Here is a 24540-nt window from a genome sequence, read left to right on the forward strand (position 1 = left end):
TTTCTATGCTAAACAGGCAGAGTTTTATTAAGAAAGTGAGCAAATCTATGTTGAGTTACCAAGTTTTGGGTAGAAGATCCGAACTCGTTGGATCTCCCCCACGTTGGTGCGCCCCTAATCAGTGTTCAAAGCAAATCTGAAAATGAAGCTCCGCTCATTGGTGTAAGTAGGATATTTTTCTAGGAGGATATGACCCCTTACTTCTGAGAATTGAGACCTCCTTTGTGCCTAAGCGGTTAGCGTACGCGCCTTTGGCCTGGAAGATCCGGGTTCAATTCCCGGCGGGAGCTCATGTGGTCTGGATTCCACGTTAATCAGTAGGTCCCGTCTCATAGAGCCTCGCTGCTGGAAGGGGTACGTTAAACTCAAAATCAATTCAGTTCTGAGAATTGAGACAACCTTTCAACGATCACAATTTTAGTCTTAGTCCAAGGTTATTCTAGGAGGCAACATTGCATATGAGGCAACTGGTTTACTTTCTAGTTACGCCTATGGCATCAATCCTGACTATTATAGGAGACCACGTAGACTTCCAAACTATGCGAATTCAATACTAACAAAAAAAGTAGTCGATCTAAAACTTTGGATTGCAAATAGAGAGGTAAGGTTAAAGATAAAACCTGTTCTACAGATGCTGAATCCATATTAAAAAGTCTTTCGTTATCTCTTATAATTATTAGGGTCGCACAGTGGGGTGTACAGTATTCTACTATCACTAAGTCCGTCCGTCCGTTACTACACACAATAACTGTTAAACGAAAGCAATAAACAGCTAGAGCGATAATCTCGATCGAGTTCATTAATAGCTAGTCAATTCATGATATGGTGTTTATCCATATACAGTTTTAAAAGTCTATAAAATTCCCCTTGTATCTATGCAACCTACACAACAGCAAAGAAATGTTGGTTGCCTATAATAAAGAATATGCACCTTTTCTTAATGCAAAACGCCCCACCGACTCTGTGACTTAATAACACTCTTGAACCACGCGACAGATCTAGAACGAATTTTCAACATAGATGAGGTTCGGGTTTCGGATGGTTTTTATAATTTCACTTTGACAGTATAGCTTACGGGAGGGGTATATATATATATATATATAGTGGCGGATCCAGGATATGATCAAGGGAGGGGCTAAACCATAATTTGCCGTTTTATCCAGTGTAAACCTGAGCGTAAAGAAGGGGGGCTATAGCCCCTTAGCCCTCCTTGGATCCGCCCTTGTATATATATATATATATATATATATATATATATATATATATATATATATATATATATATAAATGATCGAAAATGACCGATATTAATGTAGAATCCATAGTTTTTTGGGTCACTGAGATGAACAATGACACTTCCGATGCCATTTAAATCTAAATTCAGGCCCGCAATTTGGGGGAGGTGGGGGCACTTGGGTATATATATATATATATATATATATATATATATATATAGATAGATAGATAGATAGATAGATAGATAGATAGATAGATAGATAGATAGATAGATAGCAGCGAAGTGGGTAATTGATGCTAGTATTCCATAAGACAAAATCGCGTGATCCTCATTACTGTCGTTAACTGAGTTCATTGGTATAGGCAAGAGTCAATATTGAAGCTGGAAGTTGTATTGGCTTTTACTATGTTTCAGCAGAAGAACAAGAACTGAAATATTATCTATTCTTGAGATTATGAATTCATAAATTTCGCCGTTTTCGCAATACAGGAATCAACATTTGAAGTAGTAGTAATAGCGGAATCTTATGGTAATGAACTTATATTTAAATAAAAAAGTATTCTTGCTATCTATTACAGTTTTTTTTTCAGTATGGTGATCAGTATTGAAAATCGGAAGTTGTAGATTTTTTTACCACTTCCGGTTTGAATAGAGAGATAAATATCGAGATATAACTATTCTTGGTACCTTGTATCCACACCAACACGCCATTTTAAGTTTTACTCTGTGGAGATCAATACTGAAGCAGGAAGTGATAGTAGGTTTTTATATGATAGAAAACTAGAAGACGGACGCAGATATTTAATATCATTAAAACTTGACAATAGCTACTGAAGGAATCGGTGCATCTTATATGTACACTCATGTCCAAAATGATTGCCGCATATCTATAACTGTCTTCTTTAAGAATATAATTAGATAATGATTTCGCAGGGTACTTTTAATACTTTTACTATGTGTATAATAAGGAAATGTATATTTGTGAAAAATTTCATAGGAAAAGAATTATAAATACGAAAATTAGAATGGGTAAAACAAAATATTGCTAAATGGACAAGGAAGTTTTATTTTCGTTTTTTTATTCTTATTTACTGCTCTTTTGACATGAAATTTGCCACATACATGTCTTTGCTGATTGTACACATACTAACAATATAAGAAATACCGGGCGAATTCGTTATCAAATTATATTCCTACAACAACATATTTATAGGCATGCGACAATAATTTTGGACATGAGTGTACATATATATAAGAATAGTATCGCAACTACTGTAAGTTTCTTTTAAATTGGGAATGAACATTCGGCCATTTGAAAAGTAGGTTCTATATTGTATCTTTATTTTTATTTATTTATTTATTTATTTTACAGTGCGGATAGATTATTTTAAAGATATTTACGGATATACATATGTATTTATTTAAACTTTATGATCAAACGTATATTCACGAATTTGCACATCATTTTCATGTAACATAACCACTAGCGTGACAACCCTTTCTGGGCATGAGCCGCTCCAACGCCATCTCTTAGCAACCGGCTGAACTAGCGACGAATACGTGGTGAACGTGTTGCGTCGTCAATGTCTTTGACAGGTGTATCAGGACGTTTCTATACCTAGTGGACTTCACGTCTTTTATTCACGTGACTTCCCTCACGACGCTGGAGATTGGGATGCACCGGCTGAGAATCCAACCCGGGATCACGCGGACATGAGTTAAACGCTCTAATCACTAGACTATCCTATCACTAATCACTAGCTCCTTATTTCCATGTAAATATTCTTTTATAATTAGGGGGCGCGGTGGCTCAGTGGTAGAGCTTTCACCTCCGGTGCATGGGGTCCCTGCTTCGAACCCAGCTCGCGCCGTGTGTGTAGTTTCTGGTGGACAAACACCGTGCTCGTGGGTTTTCTCGGGCTTCTCCCACTTTCTTCATCCCACATTTTCATTCATTACTCATCATCACCGTCTCCTTTAGCCTAACCAGCATAACCGTGGGACGTAAAACTAAAGATTTCATTTCTTTTATAATTTCTCCAAATGTATATCAATTGCATCTAGTTGGGGAACTCATGTAGGTGTTTGATTACTACTTTTTTTTTTTTTAATTAAGAATGGATTCTAAGTTAACCTGGAATTAACATATCAATGATTTGTCTAGGAAACCAAGCATGAGAGAGTTTACTTTATACGCAAACTTAGCAAGATTTTAGCTTTGGAAACATTGAAGATCATGTACTTCGGCTTGAACCAGATATTTTATATCATACGAAAACATTTTCTGGTGTAATACCTACCATACAACAAAAGTATTTACAAGACAGAAGAAGATGCTAAGAATAATGTTTTCAGTTACCTTTGCTTGATCGATTGGTTAAAGTTTTTAAGTGTGACGTCAGCAGCGAAGCGTCACAATCAGTTTTCTTTCATACACCACGTATAAACCACTATATACCATTGAGTTAGGAAAAATGAAATGAATTTTTTTCTATTAAACGTCCCACGATTTTAGGCCGTTTTAGGCTAAAGGAGACGATGATTAAGACAAGCGAATGATGATGGAGGAATTGGTGGAACGAGAAAGTGGGAGGTAACGGGCGTATCCCAAGAAAACCCACGGACACGATGTTGTCCACCACAAGTTTACTTGACCGGGAATCGAACTAGGAACCCCCTGCACAACAGGTAAGCGCTCTACCACTAAGCCACCCTGCTCCCTTCATTGGTTGAAAGTCTTCCGTAGTTCCACAGTGTGAAGCTAAGAATATTACCATTACCGTGTGTGGATATATATAGGTATATCCTTAAAACAAAATCATTTATACATATGTACTCTATGAATAAACGAAAGTTTTCACTAAATTCGCATCTACGCCAATACGACATTATAGCCATCAATCATATTCATCAATGGCGAATCCAGTGGGGAATACAATCGGGGCGATTGCCCCCACAGAAGAAGAAAATTTCTTATTTAATATATAAATTAAACCCATCCCAGAGTTTGAAGCTCTTAAAAGTAGATCTAAGTAGCAGTATTATAACCCACCGCCCCCAGGAAGTCCGTCTTGGATCCGCCCCTGATGTTTATATACAAAATTTGCGATTAACAAAAATTCGTTATATCATATAGGAATAAAATAAAATACGTACTAACTATCAGATTCTGTCAAACAAATGCCAAATTTGAAACAACTTAAGTAAAAAAAAAAGGAAAAAGAAGAAGAAGAAGAAGAAGAAGAAGCTATTTTCAAACGGGAACATTTCCATTTCCATTTTTTTAAAGTCCATCCTTTCTGAATCTTTGTTCCGCAATTATTAGTTTTACAGTAGAAGCGAATGAACGAGATGAACATATTCCCTTTTGATGGAAAGTACTAACTTTACATTGTGATTTCGGGACGCGACACAAGACTTAAAATTCATTTGGCGGCACAAGGCCTAAACAGCACAGGAAGTAAACGGCATAAGACCTAAAATTCATTTGACGGCACAAGATCTAAACACCACAAGACCTAAAAATCATTTGGCGGCAGAAGACTAAATGGTACAACATCTAAAAGGCACAAGACCTAAACGGCATAGACCTAAAATTCATTTGGCGGCACAAGGCCTAAACAGCACAGGAAGTAAACGGCATAAGACCTAAAATTCATTTGACGGCACAAGACCTAAACACCACAGGACCTAAACGGTACAAGACCTAAAAATCATTTGGCGGCAGAAGACTAAATGGTACAACATCTAAAAGGCACAAGACCTAAACGGCATAGACCTAAAATTCATTTGGCGGCACAAGGCCTAAACAGCACAGGAAGTAAACGGCATAAGACCTAAAATTCATTTGACAGCATAAGACCTAAAATTCATTTGACGGCACAAGACCTAAACGGCACAAAACCTAAACCGCACAAGACCTAAACGGTACAAGATCTAAAATTTAGGTCTAGTGCTTATATTTCTTTTAGGTCTTAAGTCGTTTAGGTCTTGTGCTGTTTAGGTCTTATGAACGTTACTAGTGATTTCTACCCAAAGCCTTCCTATTTGCATAAACTCTGTTGCATAATCGGAAGATCTCATCTCAAAGATTCGGAAACCGTTAGAGATGAATTTCGAATAAAAGTCGAACTGGAAATATTCCCCTTTTAAAATAAGTTTCTGTTATTACTTCATAATCATTTATTCTCTAGCGTAAGGAATATCTTCAATCAGATCTTTCTGCATAAGATCAAGATTGAAATTTACTTCGTTTGTTGTGATCATACAAGTATTTATAATAAGCACCAATTACATTACTATTTTAGTGCTACTATTGTAATGTTGTATCTTTATTTGGATTTTTCTAAATGTATAGTGTTTGTAAGTTTTTTGTAAACATTTTGTATCTTCTAACGATACTATATATAACTAACCATTGGCGTGACGCCTTTCTGGGCCTGAGCCGCTTCAACGCCATCTGTTAGCGACTTGCTGAACTACGTCCAGCCTAAACTATAAACTTTGAGTTCCTAATAAGGAAAACGAAATAAATAAGTAAAATAATAATAATAATAATAATAATAATAATAATAATAATAATAATAATAATAATAATAATAATAATAATAATAATAATAATAATAATAAAATGCACATATATTTATTTTTCAGAATGCAGTGGTTATTTCTGGTCACGATAACACTACTTGAGTGTCTCCATGTGAAGGCTCGACCCCAACAATCAGATTCTGGATCTGGTGAAAGAGGTATTGGATCGAATCTAGTTTCGGAATTATCTGTCTCTGGAAACGCTGTTCCGTTAGACACTATTCAAAAGCTAGTTAAGGTAAGACATACACTTTTTTTTCTTTTTGCAAGTTACAGGTTTCTGTAACTGAATACATATATAGAAAAAAAAAAGAGTATTTCAGATGTCTTTTAGTCAATAATTTATGTATTAGTAATTGTGAACACATAACTTTGGAGTAAGGTAAATGCAATGAGAAGGGAATAATAATTGACATACATTTAAAGCGAATCTTTGCCATTGTGTTTTCTTTGAAAGTGTCTTCAGTATCTGCAAAGGGGGATACCCATGCAGGATATGTGTAGGAACTTGGGGAAATGCCGCGCAATGGGGAATACCGCGCAAAAGTTTACTGTAGAACTGGAAAACATAGCAACACTGGAAATATTTATTTTACCTTTATGTTAGGATAATAAGAACCGCCAAAAGTATCAAACCAATGCGAATTTCATTTGTCGCATGAGGGAACGATTTTAGGAAAATTATTTTTTTTAAAAAATATAATTTTTCGCAGAGAAAACTTAAGAATTAGGCGAAAATTTGTACTCTTTTATTGTATAATCTTACTATAGGATTAAAACGTAAAATATTAAAGATTTGTGTTAACTAGATAAAGTCTCCAAGATCATTGATAAGTTCAGTTATGTTCATTGAATAGTGAAATGGGGAATACCACGTAGTCATTGTGTATCCACTTTACTACGTTAGCAGAAATATGTTTACTTTTTCCTTCGTAAAATGAGATCTTCCAGTTTAACATCCCACGTTATGCCCTTTAGGCTAAGGAAGACTGATAGTTAAGCCAAATAAATGATGATGGAAGAATTGGTGGAATGAGAATGTGAGAGGAAACGGGAGAACCCCGAGAAAACTCACGGACGCGGTTTTTCTTCGTACATGAAAATAATATTAGAGCAGCAGTGGTGTGTGCAAAGGGAGGTGGGTTTCAGACCTTAACCCGACCCCATGGGGAAATCGTGGTCGAAAAGTGGGAGGACCACGACCGCCTGTACGGATCATACCCGACTATGTACAGAAAAAAAATATCTTTTTGCCGAGTCGGTTCAGAAGCGGCAGGTAGCCGCCGACCCTGTTCCGACCATTTGCCGACTGTATGTCGACAGAGACGCGACGTCGCGGCAGGGCTGATCACAGATCTGACTCTCTGCCGAAGAAACTGAGAGTCTTTGTGCCGCCATCGTTTTCGAGACTACTTAGCCGCTAGGTCGCCTAATTCTCGACCCTAAACCAACCTTTAAAATACTGCCTACCGCTACCGTCGCCATTTTGTCGACCGTAAATCAACCGTCGGAATGTTGTCTTTCCGACGTCTTTTTATAACCAATGTTGTAGGTTTGCCGCACCTTTGCAGACCCAAAATCGACCTGTGAGAAGTTGTTTCGACGTTGTTGTGCCGGCAGAGCTACTTTCGTAGAATTTTTTTTTCTGCGAGTCGGACAGTCGCGGGTGGCCCTTTCGCTGCGGAGGCGGACATCGGCGGTAATTCCCCATGGGGCATTAGAAAGATAGTATTGAAAAAATCAACATTTACCATATTAAGATATGTAGGGTGTATATAAAACGTTTTTTCTGGAACTCTAGAAACAAACATTTTGGTACAGAGGGAATGAACGAGACTCATTTCATTTTTCCTAAGGTGATGAGGTCAAGGGCGTCGATCCCGGGGGGAAGGAAGGTGAGGGGCCCGAACCCCCCAAAGCTCATGTGGGCCCCCTTACTGTATTTGCAAATTTACAATATTTGGCATAATTTGAATGCAATTTGTTTTAAAATCATCATATATGCTTTCTGCGTCTGAATGCCCCCCCCCCTAAATTTACAGAGAAATCGGCGCCCTTGGATGAGGTTATGCTCAATGACAATTAACTTAAGTCTTAATTCTAAAAATGCGTCAAGCATTGTTTTCATTTGAATTCGAGAACGTAATCTTGTTTCACCTAAGAATATAGTAAAGAGTAACTTGAGCTACATAATACTTCATCCGACATTTTAGAAAATTTATCCCTTACACCATCTTATTGATGAACTGTATATTATGTCGTGGCGCGCTCTTTCAACAATCAAACTTACTATGAATACTATAAATTAATATTACATATGTAGGTTAATGTAAAAGCATGTAGTGTCGAAAATAATGTAGAATACTGTAAACCTTAACCTTGACATGCAAAATAAGTCAAAACAAAAAGTGTGAAAATAGTCACGAGTAAAAACCTACTTTCTTTTCTTTTTCTTTCTTTTTTCTTTTTTCTTTTTTTTTTTATCAAAAGATCCAATATATTTCAAAGATTTTCTTGTATGCCTTATATCTGGAGAACTACATATAGTGTATCCGAATCCAAACTATCAGTTAACCCAGTATGATGTGCTTATTCCGTAAAAGATACGAAAACTCGATTTAGGGGCCATTCAAAAAATTTGTGCCCCTGTTTAAAAAACTAATTATTGGCCAAGATCGCGATCTTTTGATGCATTTTTTTGATCATTCCTAAAATTCTTGTTCTACGTATATCTTCTTCGTGTTTATTTGAATACAACTTTTAATCATTCTGATTTTAAATGCAACTGTATATGTCACAATTTTCTTCTTTTTGTATATCTTCTTCATGTCTATTTGAACACAGTTTTAATCATTATGTTTTTAAACACAGCTTTCTTCATTTGTCTCACTTTAGATCTCTCACTCATTTGACCGCCTTTGTGTATATGCTTCAAGATTATTTTTATTTGGAAAGCCGTGCTCAAACAGAAGTTACAAGCTACTGAAAGAACAAGTGCAAATATACTTCTTGTTTATGCATACACATTTTGTCAGTAGTACTATTCTTGTGTTTACACGGGACGAGTTTGTTTTAAGATCATGAAGAAGAAGAAGAAGAAAGTTTATTTTTCTTTCTTTCTTTTCTTTTTCTTTTGTCTTTTTTTGCTTTTCATTATCTGCTGTAACATACAGAGATTGGTGACTTTATAACGCTATTTCTCATCCCGTCCGACTACAACTCCATGCATTGAAATAGAGAATGAATGAATTTAAGGAGGTCATTTCCAGAAAAATAATGCCAAAGGTTTAATGTCTTAAAACAGGAAAAGAATCTCTCATTAAACATTGTCAATAACTTAATATAATTATAATTAATTAATTCATCTTCTTTCTCACCTCAACCGTGGAAATATGGAATTTTAAAATCTTTTCTCTCCTTTGGGAGAGCTGTTTTGTACTTTGATAAGGTCTTTTCTTCGTAACTGCATCTAGATATTCTATCCTTGGTCTTCCTCTTCCTAGTTTTCCTTCTGCCTTTCTCTCTATCAACACGGTGACCCAATCGGAGTGCCGAATAAGATGACAAAGCATGATGTTTCTTCTTTTTCGTATTATCTTCATGATCTGTCGTCCTTTACTAGCTTCCTTTAGTACATCTTTATTCCTTTACCTTTCGGTTTATGATATGTGCAGGATTCTGTGCTAACATCACATTTCAAATGCTTCCAGCTTGGATATTTCAGTTTTTCTCAATGTCCACGTCTCTAAACCGTAAAGCGCCACTCTCGATACCAGAGTCTTGATAAATCGTTTTCGAACGTCCAACGACACATTTCTTGATGTTACCAGTCCTTTTTTTCCTATTGAATGCTTGTTTAAACTGCGCTGTTTTGGAACTTACTTTTTCACTTCTTTCATCCGAGGATATTAGACTTCTTAAATAGGGGAACGTTTTAACGTCTTCGATTTTCTCTCCCTCTAGCCACACGTTTGCCCCTTTCGGTCCTACTCTTGTGTACTTTATAACTTTGATTTTCTTCTTATTTATCTCCATTTTGCATATTTTTTTCCAGTTGGTCGTTCAAGTTTGAAAATGCTTCCTGCAAGCTATTCATTGATTATAACGTAATTTTTATCTAGATAATTTTTCGTTTGTTTTCGATACCTAATGTTCGTTCTGGGTACGGTATTAGTTTTGAGTGTTAATAAGAGGTATAGTATTTAGGTTGAGGAAAGAAATGTTGTGAGATTGCAGAGTAACAAGGCGGAATGAGGTTGACGATAAATAATAATTTTATCTATTTTATTAGCTAAAAATAAAATTGTAGAGCAAAACTTTTGATCTTTGATCCCTTTTAAAATCTTTTTAAATTCTGCCTTTATGTAGGAATAAATGGTGCGCAACTTCAGGAAATCAGGGAGCTGTTTTGGCATTCTGCTGTCCTAAGAAGGTTATAATTCCCCTCTGGTCACTGGTTCGAGGATTTTGTTGACCAGTTAGCTCATAAAATTCAATTTGATTTGATTACCTTTTAATTCAAACACACAGCTATTCTTTTCTTTCTTTTCATTATTATTTAGCTTTTGTAACTGTACAAACTTACAAGATACCTTTTCGTATAATTTTCTAGACAGAAGCTTCCTTATTAAGAACCTGACATACTAAAAATAATGCAAAATTTACCATTTTTCTTTTGCTTGTTTTTCATAAGTGAAAGGAAATAATGAAATGCAACTTACCATATAGATAATATTATTTTACACCAGAAAATATGAACCTAAAGAATTTTTAGTGTTGCCATCCATAGAAATTACAGTGTTGCCAGAATAACGTTTCTCCAAAAAGCTAAGTTAAGGCAGCAACTAAAGGAACGAACTCAACTGCATTTGGTTACGTATCATGTTTTGGTATTCTGTGATTTACTTTTTAAATAACATTATTATTTAATTTTAATAATTGTATGTTAACACTTTTGTTTATTACAAACTAAATACAATTATTATTTAAAAAGTAGTTCACAGGATACCAAAATAACTTGAAATGTAGTCAAATGCAGTTGAGCTCATTCCTCTAGTCGCTGCTTTAACTTAGATTTTGGGGGAAATTTTATTCTGGCAACACTGTAATTTCCATGGATGGCAACACTGAAAATTCTTCAGGTTCGTATTTTCTGTTGTAGGATAACATTATCTATGATTGTGGTAAGTTATATTTCATTATCTCCTTTCACTTACGAAAAACAAGCAAAAGAAAAATGTAAATTTTGTATTATTTTTAGTATGTCAGGCTCTTAAGATATAATGTCCATAATATGTCAATATTAATTAAATATTATGTGACTGTCTAATCTTGTATTGTTTTAATTTACTATCTTGTGGCATTTTCAGTGATCACCACAGAACCTTGCATTTATGTTCGTGTGAGGGTGTGTTTGAGCTATATATTTCGGATGGAATTCATGGCTATTCTTCTTCAGAAGTAACTAGCTTATTTTATTTTACGAAACAAAATTGGTCATATGCCAAGAAGCTTCCCTATCCGGGACAGACTTTTAATTTCTTTGTAGCTTTTCTCCCCTATATCTTGTATTATTTGGTTCATATATTTCAATCGTAGATTTCCTCTACGTACCTTTCCTTCTGCAATTCCCTCCATAGCAAGTAACATCATTCTTCCAAATCTCATAACGTGTGCAATCATTCTATTTCTCTTTTCGAAAATATTCTTCAACACTCTTTTTTCTCTTATCATTTCCAATACAATCTCATTTTATACCTTTTATCAGTCCATCTAATTTTCATCATTCCTCTATAGCACCACATTTCAAACGTTTCCATTCTCCGCTTTTTTGCTCTTCTTCCAGTGTCCATGTCTCAGATCCATACAATGTCACACTCCACATATAGGTCTTTATCAGCCATTTTTTCAGTTCCATACTGATGCTTCCGGTTAGGAGCTTCTGTTTTTCTTTTAATGTTTTCTTTGCCTGAGCCTGCCAACTCAAATGAAGATAGTCAAAAATCATTGTGATATATTTTATGCTAGAGTTGCTGCATCTCAGCATATGCCCAGCTTTTCTTCGTTAAGAAATAAGCCTACTTACTACTGATGAAGGATAGTTGTGAATTCGATCCGAAATATGCTGTTCATACCAGAATAAATGCTGATCATCGGAACATGTCTAATTTTAGTAAATTAAGATATAATGACAGAAAAATATAAAAATTCAATCCGTTTTCCCTTCCCTCTTGTTTTGCTTTAATTTTTTCTGAGAAAAGAGAAAATCTCACAAAGATAGAAATCATCCCGTGTTGTTTTCGTTCCTTTCTAATTAACATAGCATTAATAATAGACTGTAATGAGAAAGACAACTAAAATTACAAACATTCCGCGTAGAAGTTGTGGAGTTTCATTTAAAAGAAATACTTAAAAGAGAGCACACTTTCCTTTTCCTTTTGTTATCGTGCTTTACTTTCTTCTTTATTCCACTGATGTAATTTCTGCTAATTCTTTGTTTACTTTAGCTGGTGAAAAGTATGTTTAATATGTATATGTTTGCTACTTCAGGAAAATATCACATTAAAGTTTTTTTTTTTTTTTTTTTTTTTTGTTTCACGTTTGAGCTGCACAAATGACAATCTCACAACCTTGGGTTCAGCGCCGCAACTTAGATTTTTCTGGGGGAAACGGGGAGCAAGCATTAATACGCGTATTTGGGTCCCCTAGAAAAAAGTTTTTTCTAATTCTTGGGTCCCTCTTTCCGTTTTACTCTTTATGAGCCCCCCCGAAGCCTGTGGGCCTTTCCGCACGGCAAGGTCTGCGGGGCCGTTAGTTACTCCCCTGGGACCATTCCATACATGACAAATTAATTAAGAGAACAATATTGACAAATCTTAAAGCCATACGAATAAATATTATTTCTAGGGCCCCTAATATATATCGAAATGGGCCCACGATTCATTTTTCTTTTATTTACCTTTTGTGTGCGGTTTTGTTTATGTAATGTAGTGAACCTATTTGATGCTTCATTTATGATTTCATGTTCGTATCGTATATGGAGTAAGAAAATTTTGTCTTAAAATGGGCCCCCCTCCAACGACGGGAAGTATCCCTTGGGGGGAAGTTGCCCCCTGCCCCCCACAAGTTACGGCCTTACTTGGGATGGAAAGTGAAGCAAGATTTCGGACTGCAAATAAATAAATAAGAATCAAAGAGAAAATTGCACTCGTGCCACTTCAGAACTTTCATTTTTGAAGATTCCCTAATTTGAAGCTAATTGTGTGAAATTAAATTTCATGTCATATTCAACTAGCCTTATTTCATCATCATCATCATCATCATAGGTATTCTACTATTATTGGTAGGTCACTTGATGCAACTAAGAACCTTCCATGCTCCACTGTCTTCCGGTAACCTCTTCGCCTTCACGTACGATTCCTTTGTTTTGATATAATCTATTCTATTAATTGTGGTCCCCTTCGCCCCTTCCCTCTCTTTCCTGCTACCATACCCTCTAGCACGGCCCTCATGATACAGTTCCTTTTTAGCCAGTGTCTCAATCAGTTTCTCATTCTCTTGTTAATAATATTTAAAATTGTTCTTTTTTCTTCCACATTTTAATACCCTCTCATTCATTTTTCGTTCGACCCAGCTACTAGCCTTATATAGGACTATTAAATTAAAGTAAAGTTGTCGATCATAGCCCATGCCTCATCGACTTTCTCAGGAAAGGAACAGCTGCGAATATTATTCACTATGTCGAAACGGTCAGAAAGTTTCGGCGAGCTAACGGCTTAAGTACCATTCTGTTCAATTATATTGGCCGCCCACATACAGCCACTGTTGTCAACTCCATACAGCAGTAAATTCAGGTGAAAAATGCTAATATTTTCACAATTTTGGCATGTCTCTTTGTTAACTTTATGTGTTCGGTGAGTCGAAACGTGTCTCCAAATGCAAATGTTTCATCAGACATGAAGTGCAGAATGCAGATAAACAATGACAATCCAAGGACTTCGTCCACAATCAGCATTTTGTTTCAGAATGGGATGAACGTTTCAACTGGTGCGGCCAATCCGAATAATTGAATCTCATGGATGCTACGTAATAACTTAACTGCTTTCATAGATGGCTACAATGAACAGATAAAGATCTATCTAATAAAATAAACCACCAGTTAACTGAAAACAATGATGAAAAACTAAGTTGACATAGTTTAAAGAAGTGGAATGTAATTTTTTACTAATAGAATTAATAATACTACAGTTTTTCTTCCCTTCTTAAAAAGGTTCTACCTCCAAAATTCTTACTAAATTTTACTTTATAGCTTCTGCTACAGTATTATGGTATCTGATTTTGTACTTGCCTACGCCTCCTCCATTTGTGGCCATTGAGATTTCTTCTACCCACATTATAAGCGTTCCTTCTTTTGATCTTCGGCATTATTTGATCTTCCTACGTATTACAACGCTATGATCGACCTAAATCTGTTTGAGATTGCTTTCTTTATGTATTTTCTTTTTAATCTTTGTTTGACGATGACAACCGGTCGAAATCTTGTTCTAAATGAATTGCTACAGGCATACTTTCCAAAAATGTCCATACGTAAACTACCCCGTTTTTAGTATGTTTATCTCATGGCGAACAGATATTCTGGCAATTGTCCTACATTCTAAGACTATTTGAAGTTAACAAAAATTCGGTAAAAGTACATTTGTTTCAATCTTGAGATTGTTTGAGGTTAAAAAACTTTCAACTTTTTTTTTCGTTTTTTCTCTCCAGATACTGGAAAACTGTGGTTTGAAAGAACAGCATGGGATGAAACGCATGTATTTATCTAAACCAAATATTACTTGTAATGACGGGTCTCCAGCCGGGTAAGTAAAATAAGATGTATATGTTTCATTGTTATATTGTTTTTATCTGTTTTATACAGGGTGTTTCAAATCAACACCGACAACGTTTGGGAGGCAATTCCTGACATCAATGTATAAGACAAAATGTATAGACCAACCTGGGTGCACAAATGCTTCCTTTCGGAGTTATAGGCTGCCAAAAACATGAAAGAATGAACTTTAAAGGTTCATAGCTCCAAAATTATGGGACCTACCGTAGTTGGGTCAAGACTCCACTTAGGAAATAATATGTTTGCTCTCCAAAAATACATGTTTCAGAATCCTAAGGTACTCACGCAACAATTTTTATAGAGAGAATTTGACTACGGGCATATCATTTGAAACACTCACCAACTACCTCTATAAAAATTGTTGCGGAAGTACTGCAGGATTGTGAAACTTGGATGTCTGGATAGTGCACATACTAGTTCCTAAGTGAAATCTTGAGTCCACTTCGGTAGAATCCATAGTTTTGGAGCTATGGACCTTTAAAGTTTATTTTTTTTTTTTCGTATTTCCGGCAGCCTATAGCTTCGAAAGGAAGCATTTGTGCAATTAGGTTGGTCTATTCTTTTTGTCTTATCTTGGTGTCAAAAATCACCTCCTAAATATTGTCAGTGTTGTTATGAAATACAATGTATATGTTTTATATGGGTTTCAATTGTTCTAAGAAGAAGTCAAAGACTATTTGCTCAACAATCACATTGTTTTTAAATACATCTATCTGATAAAGACAATTTAATTTATTGATACTTGTAATCTTGAACAAGGATGTTATAAAATAGAGGATCTGCCCATACAACAAAATTGTGAAGACATACGTCACAGCTTCGCCACACCTACTCTGCCCACTCCGCGCCAATAAGATCACAATGTTTCGAGCCAATAATCATGGCGTAAACGAGAGTAGCCAATCAGACATGCCGACTCAACAATGCTCGTTTTTTTTTTTTTTTTTTTTTTTTTTTTTTTTGCTTCATTGAGTTCATATGATGAAGATACGTATGGGCAGATCCTCTATTTTATAACATCCTTGATCTTGAAGCTGTAAGAAATCATAAAAATGATTAGAAGAATTAAATAAATAATGGGTTTGGTGATAGAGAGAAATAAATCAAAATCGAAAAATTAAAGAAAGGTAAATACTATTAAATCAATTTCATGATCGTATACAACAACAACAACAACAACTAGGCCTACTACTACTACTACTACTACTACCACTATAATATTAATAATAATAATAATAATAATAATAATAATAATAATAATAATAATAATAATAATAATAATAATAATAATAATAAGAAGAAGAAGAAGAAGAAGAAGAAGAAACTTATGTCTACCTGTACTATTTACTTGTATATACTTCCTTTATTTCGGCCGCAGTCGGCGATCTTATTTAGAGGGCTGTACTTCAGATTCAAAAGAAACAAAATTATGAATCTAAAAGGTATCATAATCAATCTTCAGACTAGAGAAAATGTATTAGAATGAAAAAATTGTGTAAATAATGTTCAACTTTTATAAATGACGACATTTGTTTATTTTATAAACGCCATATGTTAAAATGACCACTTAAAAGGTTATATACTAGCAGCCATATATAGGAAATTTTAATAACTTTACTTAAAATAATGATTTCAATTGCCCAAATATGACCAATACTTGTTTGGTTTAATTTCATCTATGATTAAGAAAGACTAGCTAATTAATATTTGGTATGCATAACACTTTGCTTCTTGAGAGAAATTTTCTTACGTTCTATTTTTACTCCTTCACATTTAATGAATTAATGTAAAATTTAGAATAGTTCTCTGATATATTCAACCAAGTCGGTTTCATTTGCCAATAAATTCGGAATGAATTTTTAATCTAACTCTTTAACGCGAGATTTTGGAAGTTCTACGAGAATACACAAATTTCAAGATTGGTTGAAAAAAAATCATTAAAAAAAGAAAGTAAAGAGAGAGAAAAATAACCCTTAAACCTTGTAACGAGTTACCATGAGGTATAATTGATAATATATAGGGTGAGTTAAAATGAGGTTCCCGATTTCAATGATTATTTTTTGCTTTTAAGAACACGTATGAAAACAGAGATTACATAGACTGATTGATCAACTCAAAAAAGTTCTTTTCTAACATATTATAAATGTTCAATATGCGATGCATGAGTTACACGACACACATCTAGTCTATAATCAAGTTTCTACCAAATTCTTCCTAGCATGTCAGGATCGATATCTACCACAGCTGCAGTGATGCCCTCACGCAATTCAACCACAGTTGTAGCAAGCGGTGGCAAAAATACCCTAAATTTTCCACAGAAAAGCTGCTGAATTTGCTCAACGGACTTAGTCACACGAAAATCAAGCACACAGAACACTCTGTGTGGCTTGTAGAAGCCATATTGTTCACTTCGACTAAACTGCCTTCTGGTGGACGTTTACGAAGTTTTTTTGAGATTATATTTCACAAATATATATATATATATATATATATATATATATATATATATATATATATATATATTGGCAAGAAAAGCTCATTATTGTTCAAATAATAAAATTAACGACATCGGGAACACCATTTTGACTCACCAGGCAGATATGTAGGTAGATAGATAGATAGATAGAGATAGATATATAAGCTTTCCACAGAATAACGCTGTATAGCACATTTTTGAGTGTGATGAGCTACCAGTGGAACAAAGTGCTATGTGGAACATGACTAACTATACTTAAAGGTTCCTTTTTTTCATTACTTATGGTAGCATTAATATGCTAGCAAACTGGTCTCTGAGCGGAACAATGTTTAAATCAAGGAACATACTACAGGTTTTCTTCGGTTTTCTCAAATTCATTGAAATATGCCATACAGCGTTATTCGGTGAGATGCTTCAATTAAATATTGTTCTTAGTTTACATAAAAATAAACTCAAATGGAGTATTAATCTAGATGTTATTGAGAAAACAAATTTTTGTTAGTGGGGATCGGTTCACTTTACAACTTGACTGCTGAATATATTTTAAACCACTGTTATTGTATTTCTTGTATATTTTCAGGTTTTACGTTAGAAAATCTCACGGCAGTAAACGATGGATTGTATTTCTTGAAGGTAAACAATCATAGCTCTGTAATATGTACATTTAGTTTTATGTTTTCCAATACAGAAGTAAACGATATATACAGTATACACTGTATATTGAAGTGAAGACACAGTAATGTTGGCATGTTAAGCCTTATTCTGGATGTAAGAAAATGTATGTACTTACATTTCCAAGCGAACAAATATAATTAAAATTACCTTAATACGATAGACAAATGTTATCAGAATCCACAGATAGCTCTTTTTCAAACAATGTAATACACACAACATTATTTTGAAACTAGATTCTATTAGTTTTCATAGAAACTTACTTTTTTCTCACGACTTCATTAGAGTAGATGTGAACCGTATTTTTCCTGCAATAGTATTTGACTTTCATCTTGAAGCATACTGTACCTGTACTCTTTTATGACAGGCTTAAGTAAGTATTTTAGTAGTAAAAGAATAATTGGCAGAAAGTTTAAAAGGAAGAGGATATATTATTTTTGAACATTGCGGTAAGAAAATAATATTTTACAATACTGAATATTCCAGTCTGCGTTGCACAAATCAGAGGGATTTATGAAAGATCACCAAAAGTTCTCTCTGTATACACGAAATGCCAATTTTAAAATCATATTATCACACAATATACTTAACATTACTGTCCACAAGATTTAGGCACAAACGAATGCGGGAATGACCTCGAGCCACAAATCAACTATCTTTTTGGTTGTAACGCACGAAGAAAGGAACGAAGCAAAATTTCTTGACGTTACAGCCCATGAAAGGCTAAATATGATAAAACTAGTTCAACTGAATGACACATGTCACACATTGACACGTGTCACATTGTCACACATTGACACATATATCTAATTCAAAATTAACAAGTGTAAGCTTCGTTTCAAAGTGTGAAACTGCGGTAGACGTCCAAACTATGCGAATTCAATACTCAAACTTGAAGTAGTACATCCATAACTACTGGTAACAATAGACAAATAAAATCAAAGATAGAATTTGTTCTTTGGGCGCTGAATCCTCTTACTGTGTTCCTTATGGAGATTAACATTCAAATCGGAAGTGGTAATTGATGTTTATCACTTTCGATTGCAACGGAGGAATAAAATCAGAGGTGAAATATATTCTTGGTACTGAATCATGTCAAAAATGGCTTGTCGCTAACTATTTCCGTTTTATCTATTGTGCAATGAGTGTTGTAACCAAGTCGACATAAAACTCATTGTTGGGACGCTGAGATTTGTATTAAAAACTATTTTACGAGATCCCTTATCGTTTTTGCTCAATGAAAATCAGTATTGAAACCGGAAGTACTGGTAAAGTTCAACTAATTCTGGTTTTCTAGAATGTTGCGCGTGATGATGTTATGTCCTCTTAAGATGCTGAATCGATTGAAAAGAAAGCTTGTCGTTATTTATTACCGTTCAGGTTCTATAGCGATGAACATTTAAACCAAAAATTGTTTATTTCTACTACTTTCGGTTTAAATAAAGTATTAATGAAGGAGACGAAACCTATTCTTGAGACGCTGAATCGATCGCAAAAACAGCTTCTTGAAATTATGTACCGGTTTTGCTCTTTGAAAATTAGTATTGAAACTGAAAATACTAGTAAATTTTAAATACTGCCGGTCGCAGGTGGTGATGATATGTTCTTTTTGGACGCTGTACCGATTGAAAAAAAAAAAAAAAAAAAAAAACTTGTCGATATCTGTTACCTGTTTTGTGGCGACAAATGTGGAAACCGACAATTGTTGCTTTTTACAACTTCCGGTTTGAATAGAAGGTTAGCCTAGAATATATAACCTATTCTTGGAACACTGAATCAATTGCAAGCAAAACGGTTCTTGATATATTTGGAACTATATTCTGTTTTTGCTCTATGGAAATTACTATTGAATCCAGGAGTAATAGTAAATTTTAACTACTTCCAGTTTTGGTAAAGTGTTTCGGATGGTACGGTAATGATACGCTCCCTTGAGGCTATAAATCGATTGCAAAGAAACATTTGTCGTTGTCTTCTACCATTTTGGTATACCGTGAAAAACGTTGAAACCGGAAATGGCTAATTTTAACCACTTCTGTTTTGAATATAGGGTTAACGAAGAAGATGGAATATACTCTTTGGAAGCTGAATCGATTGCAGAAAACAAGTTCTCGATATCTTTTATCGTTTTTGTTCTGATACCTGTCGACAGATAGACAGATTGACATATCCGTTTTATAAGACTTCCGACACTTATGCATAGCATAGTTTGCAAATCTAAGAAATTACAAGTGGTTGGTGTTAAGGCAATACCAAAACTTTGTGTCTCCACCGAGAAACAAACTCAGCACCACACAAATCGGAAACACGGTATTCGATATACCTGCATATGAAAAATTTTGGAAGTCATATACTTAAATTAACGGAATATATTTTATTCCCATTAAACACATATTTCTTTTCAAAATACCACTCATGTTTGACTACATTTTGTTTTGTATTAAGAACATAACCAGTTGAGAATGCTCGAAGAGCATTGCCAGAACGAAATTAAAAAGAATTATTTTTTTTCGAAATTTATTTGAAATTGTATGTTAAATTTATTTGATTAAATTCAATAGACAATGCAATATAATTAGATAATTATATTAATATAAATTATATAATTATTGAATCAATATTGGTATTGATCAACACCAATATGATCTGTCTATGACTTACGGTTCCCGAGATATGGCTCCTTAAATCTCCCGAAACCGGAACTTTCTTGGCCAATATCTCGGGAACCATAAGAGTGACGCGTAAAGTTCCATCACTTCTCTAAGATAGTTTTTAATGCTCCATCGAATGCAGGGCTCAAAATTGAAAAAAATGCAAATAACAGACAGATACACCTACACACACACAACTACACACACACACACACATAGAGAGAATTCGGAAACGAACTTTTTTTTAAAGTTCGTTGAAAATACATGATAGCATGAACCTAATTTTTTTTTCTTTTACCTAATGTACTACATTAAACTTTAAAATTCAATATAGAAAATTAAGTATACAAGCAGCACTATCAAAGTTAATAGTGTCACCATGCTTTGTTCTCCATATAATAAATGTCAAGTAGAAAATGTTTTACGTATTTAGTTCGTAAGACGTTTGATAGTGTGACATCAACTTTCATAGCACAAACTAATATATGTTAATTTATTTTGATTCTCATATCAAATTATTCCTTCTTTACAACTATAAACAAACATGAGTTACAAGGATTTTGTTTGGAATAACATTTGTGGTGACATCGGTTTATTCCCTTCAAGCAGTCACTCTTAGTCCGTTACTGTTTAAACTGGTGATTTACCAAATACTATTAGAAATTCTAATGAGGTTCTGTTGCCGTTGACCTATATATACACAGAGATAACCTCATTTTAGAAACTGTAAGCGGCTACTTTAAGAAAAGTTAGGCAACACTATAAGTTTGGAAGGATAAACATGCTTCATATGAACTTGGAATGTGTATATTTTTGACTTTCATAAGACAATAAAACTGTGTAAAATTTACATACCAAATAGATGCAGCAGATATAGTATAACCAGTATTGTCCCAAAATGTTGTCTTTACCTTTGATCCTTATCATATAAGAGTCTATATATAAAATAAATAAATAAATAAAATCATCCACATTTTAAGTTCTATTTCTGCTATGCATAACAAAGTAAAATAGTTTTCAAAGTAACAGGACATTCAGGACACACGAGTATCGGAAAATAACTAGGTTGACATTAACAAGAAAGGTGAATCTAATACAGAGATTCTCAAACTGTGTTTTGCCTTTAGTCTTGTAAGAAAAATACAATGCTTAAGAAGGCTAGTTTCATTTTTACTTCCGTTACACTATTTAAAATGTCATTAGATATAACAAACTAGCACTAATTATTAGAAGATATGTTTATCAAGCTTCAAAGATGGTGAAAAGAAACAGGATCGCCAAAATAAATATTGAAAAATGAAAAGGGCCTGCTTGAAGGATTGTTCCTAATGGCTGAATGAATATAACAGTGCATTTAATAGAGATTTAATGTATTCTCAGTGCCTAAAGCAGTCCGAGCTGCAGAATTGTTAACTGAAAGGCAAGGAATGTTAGACTAATGTTAAAAAAATGTACAGGGTGTTCACATGAAACCTCTCTGATTTCAAATATTAATTGCATTGAAACTATTAGTGCCAGAGAATAACGGTTTCCGGCATCTTGAAGAGCAACTCAAACATTTCTTTCTTTCTTTCTTTTTTTTCTTTTCTTTCTTTCTTTTTCTTTTTTCTTTTTTTTTTGTGTGTGTCTATATATGCATTTCTATATGGGCCCCGTTAGTAGTTCTCAGAATGTCCAGTCGATATTCAATGTTGCTTTGCCCGAGCCAGGCTGTCAGTTGACACTCCCCGTTTCTAAAAACTTCTCAACCATGTTTTAATGGTTTTGACGTCTGGTGGGTTGCGTTGGTACTTTCGTCTGAAGTTCCTTTGCACGGTACTTAGTGATGCAGTCTCAGCCAACCACACCACATACTGCGCTCTCTCTTGTGCTGTTGTCATCTTGGTTCTTGAACACCTGCAACAAATATCAAAAATTCATATAAACTTTATTACTGAACACCTGCAACAAATAACAACAATTAACAATCAACAACAAAAAACTGTTTGAGTAGCTCTTCAAGATGCCACGCACACTAATAGTTTCCATGCAATTAATATTTGTAATCAGGGAGGTTTCATGTGGACACCCTATAGAATTTATGAACTAAAATAATAGTATATAAAAAGAAACGTACATCACCAAGCTACTGAGAATTGCACTCTAATTCATCCTTTCCTTCTAGAGATTTTTGGTAGAAAACATCTATCTAATTGGTATGTTCTCTCTGTGATAACCGTATCAACGGATCGACTAATTTTATGAGATATGATAATGCAAAATTCTTCACAACTATTTCAGTATTACCAAGAATCGATCAGACATGATATTCATTAACATAAAAATGTGATTTACTGGAGCGGGACTCGAACCCGGAATTTCTGACATATCAAGTCGATGCGTTAACCACTACGGTGCCCAGTCCGTTTCGACGAACAGCCAAACAGCCTCTCATTTTTGTAATAGGTGCTCTCTACCATCCCACATGGGCGTAGTATGCCGGAGATCCGGGTTCGAATCTTGGTCCAGTTAATCACTTTTTCACTCTTTGGATGTTATTGAATTCACGCCTACAGAGAATTGTGGTGTGTAAAAATAAGTTTAAATCGGATGTTTCCTCCTTTCATTAATATATGGTATTCATTAGCTTTATTAAAAACATAGGAAATGGTTACAAACAATACAAACATCCAGATAATACGTGTGATAACCTATACTTTAGTTGATTCTTTTAATTTATCCTGAATTTTAAAATGAATCTGAGAAAAGACTACTTTATTTAGCTTCTAGACGATCACGTTCACATATGATTCTATATTTATAATACTACTTACTAAATTCAGTAGACTTAAACGCTTCTACGTTTAATATTGAATTATAGGTTGAGTGCAGGAAAATAGGTCATTGAAGAGATTTAAAGTCTTTTTAATACCTCAAAATTATACAAAATGAATTCAAGTCGTTTCTGTAATCATTAATTCATATGTTAAAAAAAAAAACTCTAAATATACAGGGTTTCAAAACAACATCAACAACGTTTGCAAGGCTGCCGAAATCATGAAAAAATGAAATTTAAAGGTGAATAGTTCCAATACTATGGGATTTACCGTAGTCGGGTCAAGATTTCACTCAGAAACTAATATGTGCGCTATCCAAAAATACATGCTCCAGAATCCTGAAGTACTAACGCAACAATTTTTATAGAGGGAGATGGGCCACGGGCATATAATTTGAAGTACTCACCAACTACCTCTATAAACATTGTTGGGGAAGTACCGCAGGATTCTGAATTATGAATATTTGGATAGGGCACATACTAGTTCCTAACTGAAGTCTTGACTCGACTACGTAGGTCTCATAGTATTGAAGCTATGGAACTTCGGCAGGTTATCACTCCGAAATGACGAATTTCTGCACCCAGGTTGGTCTGTACTTTTTGTCTTACCTTGGTGTCAGGAATCACCATCCAAATTTTTTCGGTGTTGTTTTGAAATACCTTGTATATATATATATATATATATATATATATATATATATATATATATATATATATATATACAGGGAGTTAATGAACTATACCGACAAACTGTAAGAGGTGATTCCTCACATCAAAATAAGTCAAAAAGTTCCTATGGGCCTGTGGGGAAAAGTACATAGTTTCAGAGCTAGGGCTGTCCAAAATCGGGAAAAAGCCAAATTTGAAGAGGCCCTATTTCGAATTCGAAAAATCATGGAGTGGCGGTCATTATCAGCGTAAAGGAAGTCATGCATACACAATCCAACAATTCATATTTCATTAATGTTCAATAGGTGTGAAGAGTATTCCCTGCAGGGTGAAATTTCCAGACATGCCCATTAACCGAATTTTGAGATATGCTCAGACTTTATGATTGGTCCAAAGTAGGCAAACGATAAGCCTTAGGATCCTTCCTCGGAATCCTTCGGCTCGATGTCGGAAGTGTTAAGAATCGTCAACAGCATGGTCTCTCGTACTCGGGAAAAAAGGGTGCTGCGATGTTTTCTTTCACGCTTATTCTGTAAGTGAAGAAAAT

At 34.6% G+C, this 24540-nt stretch overlaps 1 protein-coding gene across 1 annotated transcript in view; it reads left to right on the plus strand.

The window, feature by feature from the left end:
* The window catches only part of Notum (palmitoleoyl-protein carboxylesterase notum), a 141830-nt gene that overhangs the window by 80435 nt on the left and 36855 nt on the right, over positions 1-24540 (plus strand). Inside the window, exons 2-4 of the mRNA XM_081729511.1 lie at positions 5890-6064; positions 14590-14684; positions 17770-17822. Coding sequence (XP_081585637.1) covers positions 5891-6064; positions 14590-14684; positions 17770-17822 — 322 coding nt within the window. The 5' untranslated portion in view covers position 5890. The remainder of the gene's footprint in view (positions 1-5889; positions 6065-14589; positions 14685-17769; positions 17823-24540) is intronic.

The sequence above is a fragment of the Thermobia domestica genome, chromosome 1, assembly GCF_964235325.1.
Source record: "Thermobia domestica chromosome 1, izTheDome1.hap1.1, whole genome shotgun sequence".
In the NCBI taxonomy this organism is placed as follows: Eukaryota; Metazoa; Arthropoda; class Insecta; order Zygentoma; family Lepismatidae; genus Thermobia; species Thermobia domestica.